This window comes from Cryptotermes secundus, unplaced genomic scaffold (assembly GCF_002891405.2).
Source record: "Cryptotermes secundus unplaced genomic scaffold, Csec_1.0 scaffold589, whole genome shotgun sequence".
Taxonomy (NCBI): Eukaryota; Metazoa; Arthropoda; class Insecta; order Blattodea; family Kalotermitidae; genus Cryptotermes; species Cryptotermes secundus.
This window is the reverse complement of record NW_019718279.1, coordinates 84,201-98,635: the sequence shown is the minus strand read 5'-3', so window position 1 is coordinate 98,635 and position 14,435 is coordinate 84,201. Positions and strand designations below refer to the sequence as shown.

The 14,435-nt window shown below is 38.5% G+C and overlaps 1 protein-coding gene across 3 annotated transcripts in view; it reads right to left on the bottom strand.

Moving 5' to 3' along the window:
- LOC111875362 (thyroid receptor-interacting protein 11) overlaps positions 1-8,185 on the bottom strand; it is a 264,752-nt gene extending 256,567 nt beyond the window's left edge. For 2 of the 3 annotated variants that reach the window (XM_033755825.1, XM_023871565.2), the window contains exons 1-2: positions 7,545-8,184; positions 5,331-5,407 (exon numbers count right to left, since the gene is read on the bottom strand). In XM_033755825.1, coding sequence (XP_033611716.1) covers positions 5,331-5,407; positions 7,545-7,635 — 168 coding nt within the window. In that variant the 5' untranslated portion in view covers positions 7,636-8,184. Of the gene's footprint in view, positions 1-5,330; positions 5,408-7,544 lie in introns of all 3 variants that reach the window. The other variant, XM_033755822.1, reaches the window with a different exon arrangement.
- Between the last annotated feature and the right edge of the window lie 6,250 nt (positions 8,186-14,435).

Genomic DNA, 14,435 nt, shown 5'->3' with positions numbered 1-14,435 from the left:
AGGAACGGGGTGCCACATTAGGCTATTCGGGACGAACAGCCGTAAGGAGGGAGCAGTGTGACATGTTGCGCAATGGAGAACCCCTCCCTACCCAGCAATAACGTGGCAACTCAGGCCACAGTGACGTGGTGAATGAGTCAGCGCTCCCTCCCCCCTCCGCGGTGACGTAAGACGGCGTGAGGTGACATCGTTGCTAGGCTATACGCAAACACGGTGACGCGGCACCGCTTCCTACTGTGACGTGGCACGTAACAGGCCCACACAGCCCCTATATAAGAGAACTGCACAGCAGCTACGAGGAGTTGTAACGTAGCAGTCTGCGAGTTCAGTTGTAGTTCCGAGTTAGTTCCGAGCAAGCCTACGAGTGAGTGGGTTATCAACAGTTCTCAAGGCAGCAGCCTGTGAGTCGAGTTGAAATATAGCAGCCGTCGCGGAAAGAAGTACCGGACATGTGTGTAATTGTGTAATTGGGAGTGTGTGATACAGTTGGACTTATATAGCTCCCGTACTGTGTAAACGTGTAGACTACTGAAGACAGAGTGAACTGATTTGCGCATAGGGTTATAAATCGTGAAACCCCACAACAGTGTATACAGATTAATGCGATTAGGGTTATAAAGTGTGAAACCCCACAACTGTGTGATAAGTAATTGTAGCCGTTACTTGTAGGTTGTTAAATAAACCAATTAACAATCCGTACGGCGTCTTCAGTAACGAAACACGGTACAATATGTTCAAAGTTTGTTTTGTTGTGGTATTCCCTGCTTTCATTTTTTATTTAAAATCAGAAATGCTCTAGGAACAAACCCCTTCTCTGAACCAGCATGCACAATTATCCAATGCTAATCACCATTATTCTTCATTACATTGTCTGTCTCACGGCCTTGCCAGCACTTTCGAAGTGTACATATCAGGTAGATCTGTGTCTCATCCAAGTATACAGCAGTTCTCTTCTTCACACCCAGTTCACTGTCATTCTTTATTTTTTTCAAGCAGTTTGCCCTTAAAGCTACATTAATTCTTTTACACTGAGAATAATGTTTTTTTTCTTCATTTTTTTAATTTCTAAATCTTCAACACGCTTGTGTTTCTTGCCATGTGAGTTTACTTTTCTTCCACTAGTGTGTGTCAGGTTAGTTTTTCTTACTTTGCAGACAAGGGCTTCAGATTTTCCAGAAACTGCAATGGCATGTTTTGCTGCATTTTCAGTTGGGTCTTTCAGATTTCCACTTGAATTATCTTATTAATAAAAAAAAACCCAGTATGAGTAATCTAATTACTTGTATATCATGACCTTCTGTGATAATACTTGATTTTGTTTCGATTTTTAACTTAAGCCAACATCAAGAATATCTGCGCTAAGATGCCAATTATGCTGCACTCCAAAAAAAATTATGCACCTACTGTACACTGGAAGGTTCAGGGGTCAGTGTTAAAGTCCTGGTAGGGGTAAGATTTTTCTCCTCTCCATATAATCCCGAATGGTCCTTGGGCCCACCCAGCCTTCGAACCAATGGATACCATGTCCTCTTTCCCTGAGACTAAACAAGTGGGGCATTAACCTGACCACTCATCTCCAATTTCTGACAAGGTCAAGAATATGTGGATATATACATTCATTCCCCCATACATCTTCATGGCACAGTGCTTAATTAGTTTCGTACCGAGATAACTTCGCTGTACTCATAAACACAACATGGAGAGGCAAACTACTGACACATCACAATCAAAGCTTCAATATTTCCCTTCCTCCGGGAAACTATTTAGTCATTTTGCATATATTTTGCATTTAAAGTTAACATAGCTGAGTATTTATTATTAAAATATGATTATTTATACTAATCAAGACTTATGACACAAATATTTTTACTTCGCAGAATGAAGACTGTTATTGTTAGTTGTACTAAAGAAAGAGGCACTAGAACTATGAGACAGAACTCTTAACTCTCAAACTCTGTTACATACCCTATACAATAGTATATAAATGTGTGTACTGAGAGATTTTTCCACTTTGGTTATGGCTGTGCTCCAGACCTAGTATAAAACAACCGTGGAACGTTTCATACAATGTGGACATATCTGCAAGGATGACAGGGAAGTATCATATATGTGCAATTACTGTTCCAATAGAATTTTCAATTCTGCTATAAACACACAACTGCTGTAATCAGGTGAAGCCACCATTTTTATTAATGTTTTCTGACTCTTGTTTAATTACAAACACCAAGGATAATTTTATGTTATTGAATGTGATTAACTTTTACGATATATACAGGTTGTCCCAGGAGTTTGGTGCCATACTTCAGGAGCATACTGAGGGTTCCCTACAGAATAACTTTGAAATAGGAACCCATGTCCACAAACGCAAAATAGCAGAGATAGGGCAGCATTTAAAATCATTTCGTTTAAACTTGGCACCTCAATGTCGAACTGCATTGCATAGAGGAACAGCCATCCACCAGCACTCGCGCCATTGCCAAGATTGTGGGGACATCAAAATCAAGTGTCTGGAGGATCCTGCATGACCAACAACTTTATCCGTATCATCCAACGCCAGTACACGACGTAGGTCCAGCTGACTTCATACCACAAGTTCAATTTTGTCAGTGGATACTGAACCAGTGTTTACATCAGCCCAACCTCCTGAATCATGTGTTCTTCACAGACAAAGCACAGTTTACAAGGGATGGCTGGTTCAGCTGTCAAAACAGCCATGTTTGGGCTGACGAAAACCCCAACGTTACTGTAGTTGGTTACCACCAGGCACAATTTTCTGTCAATGTCTGGGTGGGCATCATTGGCGATCACTTGATGGGGCCTTTCCTCCTACCACCACGATTCAATGGGCCCATTTACAAGGCATTCCTGGAATGTATCCTTCTGACTTTGCTAGAAGACATGCCACTCATTGTGCGGAGGCAAATGTAGATACAGCATGACGGAGCGCCAGCACACTTCAGCATTGTATCATGAGACTATCTGGATGCTGCTTTTCATGGTTGTTGGATAGGAAGAGGAGGCCCAGTGCCTTGGCCACCCTGATCCCCAGACTTGACACCTCTGGACTATTTTGTCTGGAGCCATGTGAAAAGCCTGATCTACGACACGCCTGTGGATAATAAATTCGAGCTGTTGGCCAGAATACTTGTTGCATGTGACATGATCCGTGAGACACCTGGAATATTTGAAATGGTGCACCAAAGTTTCTTTCATCGATGTAATGCATGCATTGAAAATGAGGGCGCCAATTCCAACATCTACTCTAGTAGGTGAGTCTTAAGAGTTTGGAGGGGGTAATATGCCTGTGCATGCTCTTCAACACTGAGGTGCCAAGTTCAAACAAAATTATATTAAATGACACCCTAGCACTGCTATTTTACATTTGCAGACATGGCTTCCTACTTCAAAGTTGTTCTATAGGGAACCCTCTGTATGCTCCTGAAGTATGGCACCAAACACCTGGGACACACGTATACCTACAACAAGCAGCACCCCCCCTATGGCCTATATTATATTTATATGAGGCAGGACACTGCTCTCTTTGGGACTGCTGACAGTTTGATCTTGGTTTTGAAACCAAAACAAACCCAAGCAAGGTCATGTCAGTGGTTCATTCATTAGCTCTGAACAATGAAATCGTTTATTGCAGAACTGATTTCGATACTGTTTACATTTAGATATGACTGTTTATGACCTGGTCAGCCAAATAGAGCCCACCTTTGTTTTGAGAAATGAGGAGTAAATATTCATCTGTGCTTGCAGATCAGTGCTTCCAGAGCTTTCAAGGAAGTGTGAAGTATTCAAAGATTGGTTTTCAGTAGCAAATTATCAGTTAGGAAGTCAGTGTCGGATTGTCATATATTACTTTATCAGTTAAAAAGTCAGTGTCAGACTCATATATTTCTTTATATATCATTTTTATTTTGTGCCTCGGAAGAGGTATAAACCCAATGAACCAGTATTACTTTGTGAGTAAAAGGCATCTTCGCCACTGTGACTTTTGGTATCAGTGTCAGACTGGTACTCTTTTCGACTAGTATTATAACTACCGTATTTACGCATGTATAGGCCGCGTGCGTGTATAGGCCGCAGCACAATTTTCAGACAGAAATTATAGAAAAAATAATTTTCTTGGAATATTATTTCAGGAGTAGAACACCCTGTATTACTAATTATGAATATAATTTTTTTTAAATGAAGTGTGATTTCGAATATTTCAAATATAAGCCGCACCCCAGTTTTCCTCTTGAATTTTTGGCAAAAAATGTGCGGCCTATACATGCGTAAATACGGTACTTTGCATCACTATTTTGCGAGTATTACTAACAGTTGAGTGTCACTTTGTCAATCAACATAATTTATTTGATTTTGCTGGAAACTTCCCTCCCCCAAGATGATTCTTCAATCTCATGAGGCGAATATCACAGTCAGTGGCGTTTCTTGGGGGAGGCAAAGTTCATATGGGGCCCAACTTGGTTGACTGGAGGTGAAACATTCGCAACACTGGCCAACCAAAGGGAAACAAAGATGTGTTGTTGTGTGTGTTCACTAAATTAGAAAAGCAGGAGCATCATTTTCTATTGCAAAAAGTGTGATGTTGCGCTCTCTCTCGCGGATTGCTTCGAGGAGTGGCACATGTGCATCAGAGTGTGAGGTATCCTAAACTGTGAAGTGACGCAGTTCAAACTCGCAGACAGTCTGAACAAAATATTATTATATATAGTGTAATTATATTTACGATATCACGAAGTCTCAAAGTTGAAAAAAAAAACTACAGGTAAGTCCTCTGGACTTTCATAACATAATAAAGATTATATTTTGCATTTCATGACAAAATAATCACAGTTAATTTTCGTTTGTAAAATTTGCTCTTTTGTGTATATGTAGAAAATGTTATTGTCTTTTGGGTTGTTTTTAGTTTGTATTTCTTTGTTGCATAAAACAGAAAATATGTAGTTTTTTCTTAAAGCTTGCAATGTTAAAAGACCTAGGGCGATTTAAATTCTGGCCGCAGATGGCTGCAGGCTATGTAAAAGTCCGTACGTTAAAGGTTAAGTTCTGAGAGAGTCATATTGTTTTTAACTGGGTAGGTGGGGGGGGGGCAAATTTCTCCTCATCTGGGTGGCATTTAGGATTGTGTCAGTCCTATTTAACCAAGGTCTCACTGAATGCTATAAGAATACTTCTAAACTTGCCACAACTTCTTTAACCCTGTATGGTTGGGTGGGTGGGCATATTCCTGGGGTCCCATGTGAATGTCAAGAGTAGTTCACTTGCACTTAAATCTGAATATTCTAAGAACATAAAGAAGTAAAAGAGTCTGTACTCACTTCCATGTTCTGAGAAGCACATAATGCTTCTAGTTCTTCTATTTTCTTCTTTGATGCAGTTAACTCTGAACTTGTATCTGCAGAAGAGACAAGAGAAATATCTTATACTGCAAAACATTCTTCACAGAAGAAATTACAGACCAATTAGTGATAGACATTTAACTGAATGAAAGCAATTAGAAACTAATACTGGCACCAGTGAGTATTTAGGCTCCAGAATCTAAAATACAGTTCCACTACAGGCAAAGCACATTTTAAAGGGATATTTTTACTTAATTCTGTGAAATACGTCTACACAATGATGCTACCATTTGACTGGTTCATGTTGCAAAATCTGTGATATGGAACTCAAGAGGCTCTGACTGTAATTTGTATATCTGAATTTCTATATTTATTGCCAAAATTAAATTACTTGCATCAATGACTGTAACCATTCAAAAACAGAAAAGTCAACATGTAAATAAATGTAGAGAGAGATGATTTTCTGGCCTATGTTCCTGGCATCTCCCTTTACAGAATACAAGAATGCTGTTGATTTTTCTAAAATATGTTGAAAATGACTTCAACTTAAGGAACTTCACTGTCAATGGCTAGTGGCTTTAACATGTGAAATTCAATACCAGCTTTAATTTATTTTTGTCAAAGGGCATAATACACTTAAAAACATATCATCTACACCTGTCATAACAGAGTACTGGCATCCTCCCTTGCAGAAAAAAAGAGGGATGCAACGGGACTACAACCAAATGTTTGAATCATGCTATAAAGCCATTTACCAGCAAAAACGGTATTTCCAATTTCACTCCTACTTTTAACTACAAGTAAGTAATAATGAAGGTGGTTCCTTCATATAATTGTTTTGGTATAATTCTGTATTATAAGAGATGTCTGTAAATGTGCAAATACCTGTTAAAACTCTGTATTTATATTTGTATTGGAAATGAGTGTATCTGATAATGACATGTTCCACATCCTTTGCTTAGGCCTATGAAGGATCTATGGAATGTAAATAAATCCTATTCCATTCTAGTACTGATTCTCAGCTTCATTACACAGTGTCAGCCTACTTCATGTTCAGATGGTTAAGACACCCAACTAAGCTGCCAACCTACCTGACCAACTTCACACATATCCTATGTGATTGTGAGGCCATAGCTTACTTTAGATTTTGTCACCTGGGTCAGTTCTTCATGGAACCAAGTGGCTTTTATGACACCCCCATAAATAAAGTCCTACATTTCATTTGAAGTGTAGGATTAATAAAGGGTTAATCCAAAGGGGAAGCATAACAGATCATTGAAGGTTGTAGTGTGAGGTTCAGATTTTATGGCCCACCCCTTACACACATACACATACACATACCTAACCAACCTCACGTAATATTCTCAGAAGCAAGCATCCTAACCCATATTTTAACTCGTATATATTTATTAGTAACCTCTCTGTATATATTCAATATACATGATTATGATAGTAATTGTGAGATTACTATGAACACAAACAAGGCAGAAACTCATAATGTGGTATTCTGAGTTATGTCACACTGCAGTCTGGTAGCTGGGTGCCAACATGTGGAAGTAATGGTCAGCCTCCAACTACAGGATGCACAATGACAGCATGTTCCTGCAAAACGCTGGCACCCACATACCCAACTACATGGTGTCATAACCCAGATGATCACCCCACTGTGAAAATCTTAAATTTCAAGAGAGTAACTTTTATATTTGTGCTACAATACACCCATCACAATATAAATTCACTACACATTTTCATAAAATTAAGAATTTACTTATGATATTTATCTGAAGAATGCTGCCTTCCTTTTAACGTATAGTGAATGAATGAATGTACAAGGGGTGGGCCCTCTTGGCCCTTGCACTGCGACCACAGTGACCTATTGTGCTTCTTTAACGTATAATACTTTGTGCCATCTATTTGTACAGAGTTTATATTACTAGAATGACAAGTTGTATTTTAAATTTCACAGCACTCCAAGGAAAACACTCCTTGTCACCATATCCATAGCAATCTGCTTTAACTTGTTTCATGTAAACTATGAACTATCATGTCTAACCTATACCACTGAATACAATGTCTATGTAACCCATCTATTCAAAACAAAACAATATGACCGTCTACATCAAACTGAAAGGGCATATTGTGATATCCTAAATATATCGTTATATCATGCGAAAAAGAAAACAGAAGAATTACCATGAATTTCATCTCTTCCCTCAGACAAAACCTCTCTTGTAAAACTCGTAATTTGTCCCTTCAACGACGAAAGACCTTCAAGCCATGCCATTTCGAAATAATATGCATAAAATCTGACACTAATTTTGCACTAACAACATACATAAATTTTGGTACTAATTTTGCACAATTCCGGACTCTTAGAGATAGACGAAAATCAGTTTCTAATTACACATTAAAATATTGACACAAGCCTGCACACTAAGCAGACAAGAAATACGTCACACCCATGTTGTCAGCGCATCAAACCGAAATAAAGAACGAGTTTAATTAAATACGGAAACAACAATCTGTCACATTGACACAATTAATTTGTAACTTTATTTCTTTAATTACGTTGCGTAACAAGTTTGTCGAAATGAAAAAGTGCGTAGCAATCCATCATTTTCATCTATGCACAATATTTCCTTTACAATTCTCCATTCACAAAAAAATCGTCCAATGATGAATTGTTATACAAGATGTCAAACTCTTATGTAAGTAACAACGAGGCAGTGTTCATTCGCAGAATTTGATAAAAATAATATGAATGGTTTAAATTCCCGTACAAAAAAATGACAAAACCGAAGATATTCCAGTTCCGGGCTTACGTTCAATAGAAATTTTAATCACAAACTCAGTCAAAGATGATATTTTCATCGTGTTGTGGTCAGTGGCCCAAACATCTACGGTTCTCTCTTTCACCGAGCGAAAATGGCAGCTCGAGAGACTTGCATAACCTCAATTTTAGAAAACGATATCTCACACTGCTTAAGTTGCACAGTAACAAGAGATAATTTATTTTTTGCACCGTCTCTACCGTCTCTACGGTCTCTACCGTGTTGCTGGTCAACTTCATAGACCGGACGGCAGGGTTCGTAACGTTGTCTCACATACATCGTCAGATGTATTTGCAGCATTTGTTCCCAATTTTTCCAACTGAGATCTATTAAAAGCAATCCATCCTCGGTCTCTGAAGCCTACGCTGTCTTATGGGCTAGAGCATCATCAGGTTTCAGACTACTTGCCAGTGTAACTGCATTCATTTCTGCCCTATTATCTCTTTGATGCTATCATGCAATTGTAAGAGAGATATAAATCTCATGATAATCCTTCTGTTCTTCCTTCTTTTGTAATGTTACTAGCTTTCTTCTGCCTCCAGATTAGTCCTGATGAACTGTGTTACCTTGGCGTAAGAAATCAGTTTATAAACTCTAAGTCTAAAATGGATGGGGTGGCTAGACCACTATGGCACCTGGAAAGTATAAGGGCAATGACACTCATAAGTTGCATACTATACTGATGTAAAATGTAAACAGTATTGATTTCATGGGTGGAATTTGAAACTGAATCATTCCATGCCAAATCAACAAATGCATGATAGGAAGCGAATTTTTTATCTTAACAAAACATGACAGCTTTATAAGCAGCACACAGTTCAGTTCAGCAGCTTTGACATTACATGAATATTGTGCTGAGTGATAAAAAAAAGAGTACCAGCTTAAGCACCTGAACAGTACTTACTGCATGAAGTGACGCTGGTGATTAAATCAGAAATTATTATGTATGTAACATGACCTAAAATTTGGAGAGCTTGAAATATTCTTGATTTCTTCTGAAATAGAATTAAAGATTAAATAACTATTACAGCAGCACTAGGTTTTCAACCATTCTTCCACTCCATGTGTATATTAATAATAGCACATTTCAGAGGTAAATCAGCACAATGGCATCCACTTCAGCAGGTGAACCAACAGCAAATGATTGCCACAGAGTAACATGCACCAGTTAGAGGCTACTGGGATGTTCACAATTTATCAGAAGAAGAGAAAAATTTGCCCTGGCTGTGATTAGGAAAGCCAGAGCATCTGAAAACAAAAAAAAATTCCATCACCACAAATTGTAACACTACAGATACTCATCTGCTTGTGTTTCTTACCAGACATGCATGACAGGTGTGAGGAAGAGTTTGCACACAAAGTACATCATATTTCACCTATACCAGGAGAGTGAGTGTTCAAACTGTTACATAAAAGTTAAACAGAATATCAAAGAATCAGATTATCCTCAGAACAATTCTACAATCACAATGTCCACATAATTGAAAAAGGATATAAATATGCTTCACTCTCTGAAGTGATGAAGAATGCTGTCTTCTGGGATGTGGTGCTGTGTAGATATTTTGCTGCAAAGAAAAGCTACTTACTGCTAAGCCTGGTGCGTGTCAGTATAACGTGAGAAAAGGAAGAGCTTTCTAGAAAACTTGGACATTCTTTTTGAAGTTTAACAGAAGAAAGGTCAGCTGCTTTCAAACGCTGTCCCTACCGGTACTCGAACTTCAACCGCTTGGTCGTGCAGCCCATAACCATTCGCTATACCATCTGGGGATGGTAACTGGATAAAAGGTTAGCACATTCACAAGCATGACACAAAGACAGTGTAAACTGAAGCCATGACTGAGAGTTTCATATTTTGTTAATGTGAAACATAACCAAATATACACCAGTGGAGTCAATCATAACTTAGATGGTTATCAAAGAACAAGTTGATATCTACACTGCACACAGGGGAAACAGTGGTTGCCATCTCACATATTCACTTGGATGTCCTTTCCTCAAATGTTACATAACTAGAAGTTGCACAAGTTCCTTTCAGACATAATTTTACCAAGTATACACTTCACTCTTTGTAAAATTCAAGTTACAATAAAATCCTGTACGTTACTTGGTAGCTTCTTATGTGAATTTCATTATTTCAGTTTCATCCAGGTATCTCCATTAATTTTGGAGATACATTTTGTAACATTTAATGCTTCTGTGACTGACATGACAACAGCCAGCATTGTGTCTGTGGCAGTCTATGTCCTAAAAATCACTAAGATGTAAGACAACATATTTTGTTCTCTCACTTATGTCACACAAACCTATTGTCATACTAGGTATTAAAAAAATAACCCTGCAACAGATTTTTGGTGAAATTTATCAATCTGGCATGGAACATCCAACCTGCAACTGCAAGATTCAGATTTTAATAACTACGACTGCTGTGACTAATGAATTTACTTTTACTTCTGATTATTAAGATTAACATAAGGTACATGACTTGGAGGGTTTACATTTTTCTCATTCTCTTTACATGCATTTTAAGACAGTGGGAGAGTGGACATATGCAAAAGTTAAACTGACTGAGTTGAGTCAGATTATGATGGCTCCTGGAGAATTAAAACAAATGAATTAGATAATCTAATAAAAGGATATGACTGGCAGCCACACGCTATAAAAAAGAGAGGCCAACCTAAGATCAGATGGAAGGATGACGTAAGGGTAGATATAAAGGATTTAGGAATTAATAACTGGACAACTCGCACACAGGACAGAAGTAGCTGGAAAGAAATTGTTGAGCAGGCCAAAGCGTTCAAGAAATGAAGCTGTCGAGCCTTATGAAGAAGAAAAGTTCAGTCAGAAAAATGTTCCATTTGAAAACTACTAGCAGATGTATTCAGCCATTACAATGAGCTTCACACTTCAACTAGAAACATTCAACACTGAACTGAATATGGTCCTTGTATGCCATGTACATCTCCTCCAGTGAAAAGAGTGTTTTCACAAACTAAATGACTATGACTGCCCAAGAATAGCAATCTGAGTGTTTCCATGCTAGTTTCTCTGCTGAAAACTCTGTGTTACAGTTAAATTTGAGGAATACTGTCTCAAATTTTATGTTAAGGTACAAAACAAGAAGCCAGTACTGAAGAAAATATATTCATCAGAGGAAACCCAGTCATATAGGGAGGAGGAGGATAAAGTGACAGATTTGAGTTTTGGTCTTGCTGTTATTTTAAAAAAGAGTTATGATGGTTTTCAGCACATAAATGTGTGCTTCCCTACTCTTCCTCCCTTCTTAGTGAGTTTCTTGGATTTCCTTTTAAAAAACATGGTTAAGAAGTTCCCGGACTGTTATTGTTGTAACTGCCTCCGTGAGAGAAGATGAGAGGGGAGGCCACGGTCACACTTCCACAAGCCTATTGCATCAGTCTGCCATGTAACACTGCGCTGTGCACATGCATTGTCTTTATGTGAGTGCTTTTTTGACTTTGTGTTACGTTTTGTCTGTGATGGATGGCAAAACTGAGCCATGTGTCTGCATCAAGTTTTGCACAGAGCTCAGTAAATATGCTACTAAAACCCCTGAAATGCTTCATGAGGCTCTCGGAGAACATTCTCATTCACGTTTCAACACCGGCAGAGTGTCAGTTGAAGATGATAAATGTTTAGGGGGAGCAAGCACTAACAAAACAGAAAATGTTGAAAAAATTTGAGAACTCATCAATGAAGACCATCGCAGAACAATCCACGAGCTCACAGACACCAATGGGATCAGTTATGGAGTTTACATGGAGATCTTAACAGAAAATTTGAATATGCACCACACTGAAACACAGTTTGCTCCCCGACTCTTGACAAATGATCAAAAGCAGTGGCATGTAAACATGTGTCTTGGGCTATGAGAGAAGGCTAACAAGGACCCAGCATTTATCTCTAGGATCACAATGGGTGACAAAAGTTGGATTTATGGTTATGATCCAGAAATAAAGCAACAATCGTTGCAGTGGAAGAGCCCATAATCACAAAGAGCAAAAGAGGTGCAGCAGGTTTGGAGTTCAACAAAGAGCATGTTCATTTTTTCTTCAGTGTGAAGGGGATTGTTCACTGTGATAACACTACGGTCAATTCTTTACTCATACTGTGATGTTTTGAAATGCTTGTGAGAAAATGTGCAATGAAAAAGACTGGAAATTTGGCGCAACCACAACTGGCTCCTTCATCATGACAACCCACCTGCCCACACATCCCTGAAAACCACAATTTGTGACTAACATGATTATCATTCCCCATCCACCCTACTCACCGGACCTAGCCCAGTGATTTCATTCAGAATCCAGATTGAAAATGAAACTGAGGGGACACCGTTCTGAAACAGTATCTGACATCGAAGGGGAACTGCAAGCAGTACTCAACAGCATTAAGGAAAATGACTTTCACAGTGTTTCTGAAACATGGAAAAATGATAGGATCACTACATACATTCCCAAGGAGACTATTTTGAAGGAGATGGCAGCCAAAACTGAGTAAGTTAAGCCAGCATTCCTTTTTTGACCTGTTCTGGGAACTTACCAATAGCACCTGGTACGAGTACATGAATGATAATCTGTCTGGACATCATAAACCAGAAATTTCAGTAACATTTTTCATCAATCCTATTTTTAAGGCGTTAAATAAAATATATGAAAAATACTGAGATTAATTTCATTTGACACAAAAAAAAAAAAGAGAGAGGGCTGTGATTTATATGGTGGTGTGAATTAAACAACTAAATACTGTAACTGAGCCTCTTTTTGACAGGAGTTTTTGTATTCTCCCTTAATACTTTTCCAACCCTGCTGATGTCTGCTGTAATCCAGTTCCTTTAAAATTACTAATGTGAGATTGAACCTAATAATGTTTCTTAACCTATACATACATACGTTAATCCCTTAATACTACCTGTATTTTGTAGAATTTATGCACTTTTTATTAAAAAATCCAGTATAATAGTTGTGCTGTGTAAAATATGCAAAGTCTACCTCTCCATTTTACAAGTTAGACTCAGGGGATTCCAGTGTGGCAATATAGCATGATATTTGCACCTACATATTCCACCACATAATTCTTTGATGCTTATTGGAATGAAAATTCTGGCAGCCCTTATACAGATATCGTGTAGTGTGTTTAAGGTGAAGCTGTGATTGGATGAACAGAGGAGCCAGATGCTAACTGATGGGAGTTTCCACATGGTTAGTGGGAAGTGGTCCATATTAGGTGGGTACCTTGTCACCATGACATGGCGCGTCCTCAGGTTGCGGATGAAGGAAACACCATCCAGGTTTTGAGGGAAGCTGCGAATATATTGAATAAGCTGACAATGGGTGGTCCTCCAGCTTGGAGGTTGGGCGTGGGGCTAACAACTCCTCACCATAAAAAGATACCCTTGTTATGAAAGTTCTCAAGAAGCCTTGGGACCTGGATGGATCCTCTGGATAAACGACCTAAGATGAAGAAAATTGACATGAGATTTGGTACATGGAAGGTTTGAAGTATATAGGGCAGGTTCCCTCAGGGCAGTGGTGGAAGAAATATTAAAATATAAGTTACACTTAGCAGGGGTACAGGAGGTCAGATGGGAAGGAGATGGCATCGCACCAGCAGGCAAATATACATTTTTCTATGAAAAGGGGAATGAAAGTCATGAATTAGGGATACATTTTTTCATACATAAGAGAATTGTATCAGCAGATAAGAGGGTAGAGTTTGTTAGTGATAGGATATCATATATAATACTAAAAGGTCGCTGGTATATCATCATTATGAATATTCATGCCCCAACAGAAGATAAAATTGATGACATAAAGGACAGGTTCTATGAAGAACTAGAACATGTATTTGATAAATTCCCGAAGTACCCTATGAAAATTTTGTTAGGAGATTTCAATGCCAAAGTAGGGAGGGAAGACATTTTCAAACCAACAATTGGGAATGAGAGTTTGCATGAAATTAGTAATGATAATGTAGTTAGAGTAGTAAACTTTGCCACATCAAAAAATCTTACTGTCAAAAGTATAATGTTCCCACATCATAACATCCATAAATTTGCTTGGCCATCTCCTGATGGGAAGATACACAATCAAATCGACCATATTTTGATAGACAGATGTCCGATCATTCAGGGCAACAGATTGTGATGCTGACCACTACCTGGTGGTGTCAAAGGTTAGGAAAAGACTGGCAGTGAGCAAACAAACAACACACAGAGTTCATATGGAGAGGTTCAATCTAA